General features: G+C 38.6%; 1 protein-coding gene across 1 annotated transcript in view; it reads right to left on the bottom strand.

Moving 5' to 3' along the window:
• ZPLD1 (zona pellucida like domain containing 1) overlaps positions 249 to 9,417 on the bottom strand; it is a 75,010-nt gene continuing 65,841 nt past the window's right edge. Inside the window, exons 9-11 of the mRNA XM_005674873.1 lie at positions 8,074 to 8,182; positions 1,121 to 1,150; positions 249 to 480 (exon numbers count right to left, since the gene is read on the bottom strand). Coding sequence (XP_005674930.1) covers positions 305 to 480; positions 1,121 to 1,150; positions 8,074 to 8,182 — 315 coding nt within the window. The 3' untranslated portion in view covers positions 249 to 304. The remainder of the gene's footprint in view (positions 481 to 1,120; positions 1,151 to 8,073; positions 8,183 to 9,417) is intronic.

Below are 9,417 nucleotides of genomic sequence, written 5' to 3'. Positions count from 1 at the left end.
ATGGCCTTTTCTCTCCAAAACCATTAATCAAAAGAAAATTGAAATGAAATAATGACAGATCTTGTAAGATCTAAATCCTGAATATTGTTTGCTTATTGTCAGTATACCCAGAGGTGCCATACAAATAGGGTTGACCACAAACATAAGTGACAAAAGTAATATTATCAAAATTCTCTCGCTATTGTTATGCTAACAAGCTACACTCTATCCAGCCTGCAAATATCAAATGCTGGCTGGCATTCAATTGCAGTCACACACTGTAGCATCAGTAAAGCCCTTTCTCGAGAGCAGGGGCCTGTGACAGTCAATCAAAGACTGGGTTGTGTATGCCATTCAACACCAAACTGGTGGGTGCCTTCCTATGTAACAGGGCCAGTGAGCACAGAAGAAGGGAAAAGCTCATGACTCCCAGAATGACCATTCCTGAGATCAGGGCACTGGTGACAGCGTTCAGCTGAAAAGGAGGTTCATTCGGAGAACCTGCAAGTAATAAACACACTCAATAGGAAGGTCCAACATCAGATTTATCTTAACTTATCTCAGTTTATGACTGCAAAGCCTCTGTCAGCAGTATCTTGTAGAATAATAGCATCAGACTATGCTACAATAATAGCATCAGATTATGCTACAATTTATTTGACTTCAATTCATTACCCAAAAGTGTTAGTCATTCAGTCATGTCCAGCTCTTTGTGACTCCGTGGCCTGTAGGCCAGCCAGGCTCCTCTGTCCATGGAATTCTCCTGGTAAGAATAATGGATTGGGTAGCCATTCCCTTCTCCAGGGAATCTCCCTGACCTAGGGATTGAACCTGGTCTCCTGCATTGCAGGCAGATTCTTTACAATCTGAGCTACCAGGGAAGCCCAAAGGACTGTACAATTTAGAGGCTTGGTATCCCCTGAGTAGCCAAAAATTTCATTTATAATATGCTATAAAAATTGACCAACAGATTGCATATGAGTTCAGAAATTCTCAGTGAACTGTTATTTAAAATGCAATAAACTTGTAAAACCAGAGCTCATTATATTTAGTTGATGACAGTTTTGCAACTAATTACCAAAAATTACTTAACATTTTTAAAAATTATACTTTCACTCTCAATATATGTTAATTATCTTACCAAGCTGTGAATTGTTGGTTGGTGTCTCATCTGAGGGGAAGAAAAAAGAAACAAAAGTAATATTGTGTCTCCAAATATTTACCAATGTCTAATTCTATAATGGCTTTTTACCTATATGTCCCTTCACCTTCATCCACAAGCTCCTTGGGAAAGGCAATAATGAAAGTCTGCTAGATTCTCTGCTTTCTCATTTCCTGTTCCACATGTCCAAGATTTCTTCATCTATTCATTCCTCCATATCTACACTCTGACACTGCTCTGGGTGTATAAATACAATCATAAAACATACTACTCTAAATTCTTCTCTGCTGACTTCTCTTTATCATTATATCTCTAGTCAGGTTAGTGGGGGCAGTAATTGTTAACATCTACTATTAATACATTTTTTTAGAGCCATATAACCTGCTATTTATTATTTTTTATAGAGAAATATTCATTATTTAGTTCCACTCTATTTTAAGTGATGCTAATTTTTCCATCATATTCTGCAAAACACATCAAGTTCCCAGAAGATAAATTCATACTTAATGACTAAATGAAAGGAAAACGCGCCTCTTGAGCTTGAGTTTTAATTATTTGCATTTGTTAAGTAAGAGACTGAAGCTGTTGGTTCTTCACTTTTCCCTGACAAACACAACAGATGCAGTGAACACATTCACTTACTTTCCCAGTTTTTGTTACCCATATTTTAATCATATAGCAATTAACCCTTGAACTTATACAAGTAGATTTTATATTTGTGTTTAAGCATGTGGGTGTATACGTGTGCCTGTATTATTTGAACCACAAAACGTGTGCAGTTGGCTATTGCTTCTGGAATATAAATATTATTACGATTAATATGTGTGTAATGCCACACAGTACACAAAGTGCTATCTCATATGTTATCACATTTATTTTCATAATTGCCATATGGTTTAGATATCATTGCTACTCCCATTTTACAGATGAAGAAACTTCCATCTGTCACATCCTTTATAATAAAGTAAACATATGCTTAAATAAAAGCTCAGTTTCAGAGTCCTTTTCCTAAAATAATATAAACTAGCAAGTGTGAAGAATGTTTTTAGTAAAAAGATAAATATCTCAAGCGACAAAACTCCAGGATTAATATTTGAAACAATTGATGGGAGAAGCTTGTGAGATGTTTATAAAACAGCTGATGGCATTTCTTTTCAAACATATGAGTGTTGGCAGAAATGATGGTTCTGCTGTTTGATCCTGAAGTACAATTTCCAAAATAAATAGAGCACTCATTCACAGTATTCATTAAAATGGTGTAGTATATTGCTATAGGACAAAAAGAAAAAAATATCAGTTTTCACCATAAGACATGTTTAGGAAAATCCTAACCTCCAACTAACACTATCCCACAAGGACAACTGCTTCTCATGGAAACAGACAGGATGTGCACACTGTGATTAATTGATCCAAAAGATCTATGTGCCTCTTTCCCAAAATGAGATGCCTCACTAGGATATGGAAGAGAATATCTAATGCTCTAAAATTCCTTTCTAAAAGTTATTCTTTGTTTAGTAATTACATTTATTTGCTATTTTTAAAAAGGTTTCTATTAAAGAATAAAAAGCTTCCTGGTATATTTCTCAAATTAAGCAAAAGTTCCATGACTGTAATCACCTCTTTTCTGCACTTTCAGATTAACAGAAGAAATCAGAATATCCCCTCCTCTTTTACGTTACTACCAGCACTTTTGTAAGAATAACATCCCAGCTGTCACCCACAAGGACTTGGATGTGGACAAAATCTCCAAGTGGGGACAAAAGCGCCAAAGGAGCTACATCAGCTGCAGGTTCCAGGACTCTGAAAAACTGAAAGCACCCTACCTTTGGCAGATGGCTGAAATCAGAATGTGTAATACTTGAATATTGTTTGCAATTGTATTTTATACTAAATAAGGTTAAAGAGAACACGGTTATCTATTATCTGCTGTTTCCTGGCATCCTGCAATGTTAGGATCATTGCAATTAAAAGGAAAATCAAAGCTCTGTCTAGAAAGAGGTGGTAGTGATTTTCCAGGAACTTTCTATCACCACACACTTCAGTTTTTTTCTCACATCAACTTGGTCTTACACACATCTACAGTAAAAGTCATCTTATGGAATTTAACCAGATTGGAAATCTAAACCTGGTGAGATCTTCAAAAAACATATAGCTAGCTGAGGACTCATAGCAGGAAAGTGATAGCAGCAATACCACAGCTGTTTAAAAGCCAAAAGTGGCAGATAAATTGTCATTCTCTGCTTTTCTCTCAGATAAGTAGCTGAAATAGATGGAAAACGTAAACATCTGTTCAAAGTTATATACAGAATGAATATTCTCCTTTCTTAGCACAAGCAAACTATTTTTTTTTAAGTCTTCAATTACCTATGTTTTAAAAGGAACCACATATTTCAAGTTGAGAACCTTGGAAGTTTTTACTCTCCACTGTGTCATGGAGTAGCCATTTCATCTCTACCTTTGAATTCTAAGATCCCCGAGGGCAAAGACTGTGGCCTCTTCTCTGCTTTATTTCCAGTTCCTAGAAGAGTTGCTGTCCATGGAGGGACTAAATCAGTAGGCTAGAGTGAATTATTCCCTATCCATGAAACTCAATGACACTAGTTTAACAAGAGTTTGGCTTGGACTTCTCCACAGGAATTTATATTTTTAAAAAAATTAAGTACTATTGTTTTTCAGTGATTGTACCTTTAAATTTCCAGAATTGTACCCCATGATAAGCATTTCCCTACCAAATAATTATAGCCTTTCAGAGCCTAAATTAAGAACATTTCATGAACTTTGAGGATTTTGAATTCTGAGGATGTATATAATTTTCTAAATCAGCTAACAAAAGATAAACAATGTTGGGTAAAACATAATCAGAATGGATTTGATTTCATTCAAATAAAAACAAGACAGAAGTTCTGAGGTTTAACAACTTTTTAAACTTGACCCAAGCCAGATGTGTATGGGAAGGAGTGGTTCAATGAGTAAACAGAGCAAAACTTCCAAGTATCAGAGAACTTTGAAGAAAGGAAATCATGCCTGAAATTAGACTTGCTTTTGAAAGTCACAGATTTCTGCAGAAATTCTAGCTGAACTAAGGTAAAAATAAAGTGAAACTAAGGGAATAAGGTATCCCTGGTCATTAAGCTAGATATTTAATTTATATAGAATTTGCCTGTGAGTGGATATGGCTTGATTTCTAAGTTGTATTTGTTGTTTAGTTGCCAAGTCATGTCTGACTCTTTTGTGACCCCATGTGCTGTAGCCCACCAGGCTCCTCTATCCATAGGATTTCTCAGGCAAGAATATTAGAGTACGTTGCCATTTCCTTCTCCAGAGTTGTGTTTACATGGAATTAAATTTTTTTTTAATTGTAAGGGTCCAGTTCAATTTTAAGGGTATTATAGTATTATAGCAAAAACATTGTTGTACATGGTCCTCTAGGTAGTGAGGCCACCGTGGTATCCAAATAAAGACCATCCTACTGTTATTTATCAAAATCATGATAAATAAATCCACAGAGAGTGAGAGAGAAATGAAGTTTAAACATGACTCTGTGGGGCTGTACCAGTGGAGAGACCAAGGTGATTAAGAGACAATCTTAGTGCTTTGGGAAATAAATGTCATCTTTGAGGTGGAAATAAGTCTCAGTTGGAAAGGGAGAAATTCAGGCATGACATCAGATGTACTGTTATCAAAAGCATTAGTTCTTTGAGGTTTTAATATAGATATTTTGGATGACTAGACGTAATATGCATGACACTTATAAACCTGGATAGCTGGTTAGCTAAAGTAGGAATAGAAACTGCTACTGGGATTTGGATATCTTAATAATCCTGATCTGTTTTTAAAATTATATTATACTGAAAGTGAAAGTGTTAGTCACTCAGTCATGTCCAACTCTTTGAGACCCTATGGACTCTGCCAGGCTTCTCTGCCCATGGGATTCTCCAGACAAGAATACTGAAATGGATTGTCATTTCCTCCTCCAGGGAATCTTTCCAACCCAGGGATTGAAACTGGGTCTCCTGCATTGCAGGAGGATTTTTTACCACTGAGCCACTAGAGAAGCCCTATATTATAACTGCAAATTATTTAAAATTTGTTACCATTAGTTTGATTTGATCCATGTAAGAAAGAAGCAAGGAGGTTAATAAGGAGGAAAGTCATCCACTTTCCTGCATCTCAACATGCACAGAGAGGTGTGACTTTCAAGGTTCTTTTCTTACAACAAACTGAAATGCTCTGTAGAAATAAGAATATTTTTCTTGTGCCTACTCAAAAGCATTCATAATTATTGGCAATAAGAACTGAGTTTCCATGCAGCATAATTCTATGAGCTATTTCTGACAGCTAGAGATAAGAATTGGGCCTCTGACAAACCACAAACCAGTCATTTTCAAACCATTCACAATATTCCAAATTATCAAGCAGGATGAGCTAAGTTTGAAATTTTATATTTAATAAATTCATGCATTTTTTAAATGGCCTATTAGTTTGTTTGTTTTTTAATTACTAATATGTCTACACAAACACAAAGAAGTAAACAATTAAAGCAATTATCTGGATTTTTCAGAACCAAATGACTTCTTGCCTAATTATCTCTTTCAGATGAAACTTTCTTTTCATTGTGGGATAGGAGGCATGGGAGAAAAGGCAAAGAGAATCTAATTGAAACATAATACTAGCCTATGCCTAATATAAAATAGAGAAAAATGATTACCATATAATCCAAATCAGAACTCCACTTTTCTTTTTAGACAAATTTAGAACAATAGAGTTAGATAGACTCTGGAAGTCTACTTTTTCAAACCTTTCATTTAAAAAATAAAGAAATAAAGAAACATTTGCCTAGAGAAGTGAAGTAATATCCCAAGTCCTACATCTTATTAGGACATAAGCTGAACTAGAACCAGTTTTTCAGACTTCAGTGTGTGTTGTTTATAATGCATGTCTGTTTTACCCAACTCAGCAGTCCCCAAACTTTTGGCACCAGGGACCAGTTTCATCGAAGACAATTTTCCATGGACCATGGTTGGGGTAGGAGCATGGTTTCTGATTGAGTCAAAAGAAATACATTTATTGTGTACTTTATTTTTATTATTATCATACCAGCTTTATCTCCGATCTACATCAGGCATTAGATCGCAGAGGGGGGGAACTCCTGATCCAAGTAATTCTGGATGTCTTTGTGTTCACACCCATAAAAGCGGTATTCCTTTGGAGAGTGTTTGTAAGTGTATGTGCATGTGTATGGACATGCATGCACAGATAATTGTATATATGAGAATGTATTGTACAAACAACTGTGGCCATTAGATTCAAGAGCACAAATGTGTGTACTGGTAGAGGTATTTACATACTATTACTATTCAGGATTGGAGAAGGCAATGGCAACCCACTCCAGTACTCTTGCCTGGCAAACCCCATGGACGGAGGAGCCTGATAGGCTGCAGTCCATGGGGTCGCTAGGAGTCAGACACTACTGAGCAACTTCACTTTCACTTTTCACTTTCATGCATTGGAAAAAGAAATGGCAACCTACTCCAGTGTTCTTGCCTGGAGAATCCCAGGGACAGGGGAACCTGGTGGGTTGCCATCTATGGGGTTGCACAGAGTCAGACACGACTGAAATGACTTAGCACTATTCAGGATCCTGGAAGGAAGCAATTGGTATTCAAACTGGTAATTTAAGGATATTTAACAGGATGATCTGTCTAGCCAAGGCTATGGTTTTTCCTGTGGTCATATATGGATGTGGAAGTTGGACTGTGAAGAAAGCTGAGCGCTGAAGAATTGATGCTTTTGAACTGTGGTGCTGGAGAAGACTGTTGAGAGTCCCTTGGACTGCAAGGAGATCCAACCAGTCCATTCTAAAGGAGATCAGTCCTGGGTGTTCTTTGGAAGGACTGATGCTAAAGCTGAAGCTCCAATACTTGGCCACCTCATGTGAAGAACTGACTCATTGGAAAAGACTCTGATGCTGGGAGGGATTGAGGGTAGGAGGAGAAGGGGACGACAGAGGATGAGATGGCTGGGTGGCAGCACCGACTCGATGAATGTGAGTTTGGGTGAACTCCAGGAGTTGGTGATAGACAGGGAGGCCTGGCGTGCTGCAATTCATGGGGTCACAGAGTCGGACACAACTGAATGACTGAACTGAACTGAATAGGACGGTTTACAAAGATGGGGGCTTCCTTGATAGCTCAGTTGGCAAAGAATCCGCCTGCAATGTGGGAGACCCTGATTTGATTCCTGGGTTGGGAAGATCCCCTGGAGAAGGGAAAGGCTACCCACTTCAGTATTCTGGCCTGGAAAATTCCATGGACAGTCCATGGGGTCACAAAGGGTAGGACATAACTGAGCAATTTTCACTTCACTCACTTTATAAAGATGGAGGGAATTCACAAGAGAAAGTCAAGTTACCAGAACTATGGATTAAGGGAGAGATTCCAGAACTCTGAGAGAGTAGTTGAATGGAGACTGTTGTCTGGTGGGAGCCATGTGCACCTCACACCCATCCTCTGACAGCGCCACCTATTGGTCTAGTCCAGCCAGAAACTAAACCTGGCAAGGCATCCATCCAGTGGATGGATGCAGTTCACAGAGATAAGTGTTTTAGGTCAGAGAGGGGCTGGGAAGGGCAGAGTAGATCTGGATGGGCAAATGAAACATGTCCAGAAGTGTATTTTGTGTGTGTGTTTGTGTGTGTGTGTGTGTGTGAGTGTGTGTATGTATGAAGGGAAATGTGGTAAAGACAATATTGCCCTTTGTGAGTCAGTTGAATAAAGAAGAAACTACCATGAAATTAAAGTTGTCTAGCAATTTATCTTGTCTCACAGTTAATTTATGTTCTTTAAGAACTATTTTGAGTTATGCTTATAAGCCAAAGAACAAGCCATTTTGGAACTATCTATTACTACACACAAAAGGAGGGGCACTCTTACCACTACGAGTAATGATGGGGCCCGCAGAGAGTATGGCGTTTCCAGAAGTACTCTGGGGACTCAAAGTGGTCCTCCTCCCCACATCTCGCCTTTCTCTGTGGCCGCAAACCTAAGGAGTTAATGAAAAGAAGTGAAATTCCACACCAGCACAAAATTGTTTCTTTATGGCCATTTGGAAAGCAGATTCTTTTAGAAGAAATACCACATGTTTAATTTTATTCATTTACTTCTGTGCATTTAATTACTTTGCATATAACTGCTACAGTGTTTGTATCCTGGCTTGGGCCACATTTCTTATTTCCTTCTGATGTAATTGTGCATCGCCTCATTAATTTACATAGATCAACTGCTCTCCTGATAAAGAGATGTGTTTATCAAACTTTTCTACTTTTATTTCTCTCAAGCCTTTAATAAATTTTTCCCTGAAAAATTGGTCAGCACAGAGCCAAGGAAATGTAGACTCCTAGATAGCATATTCAAAAGCAGAGACATTACTTTGCTGACTAAGGTCCATCTAGTCAAGGCTATGGTTTTTCCTGTGGTCATGTATGGATCTGAGAGTTGGACTGTGAAGAAAGCTGAGCACCGAAGAATTGATGCTTTTGAACTGTGGTATTGGAGAAGACTCTTGAGAGTCCCTTGGACTGCAAGGAGATCCAACCAATCCATTCTGAAGAGATCAGCCCTGGGATTTCTTTGGAAGGAATGATGCTAAAGCTGAGACTCCAGTACTTTGGCCACCTCATGCAAAGAGTTGACTCACTGGAAAAGACTCTGATGCTGGGAGGGATTGGGGGCAGGAGGAGAAGGGGTTGACCGAGGATAAGATGGCTGGATGGCATCACTGACTCGATGGACGTGAGTCTGAGTGAAGTCCGGGAGTTGGTGATGGACAGGGAGGCCTGGCATGCTGCGATTCGTGGGGTTGCGAAGAGTCGGACATGACTGAGCGACTGAACTGAACTGATACAGAATGAATATAATCAATGATTGTAAAGAAATACATGAATTTGAGTGCACATATAAACACATTAAAGCTTGTTGTTTTTCAGTCGCTCAGTCCTGTCTAACTCTTTGTGACCCCATGGACTGCAGCACACAAGGCTTCCCTTGTCCTTCACCATCTCCCAGAGCTTGCTCAAACTCATGTCCGTTGAGTTGGTGATGCCATCCAAACATCTCGTCCTCTGTTGTCCCCATCTCTTGCCTTCAGTCTTTCCCAGCATCAGAGTCTTTTCCAATGACTCAGCTTTTTGGATCAGGTGGCCAAAGTATTGGAGCTTCAGCCTCAGGATCAATCCCTCCAATGAATAGCCAGGACTGATCTCCTTTAGGATGGACTGG

This window comes from Capra hircus, chromosome 1 (genome assembly GCF_001704415.2).
Source record: "Capra hircus breed San Clemente chromosome 1, ASM170441v1, whole genome shotgun sequence".
Taxonomy (NCBI): Eukaryota; Metazoa; Chordata; class Mammalia; order Artiodactyla; family Bovidae; genus Capra; species Capra hircus.
The sequence above is the reverse complement of the archived record's forward strand: the minus strand, read 5'-3'. Positions and strand labels throughout refer to the sequence as shown.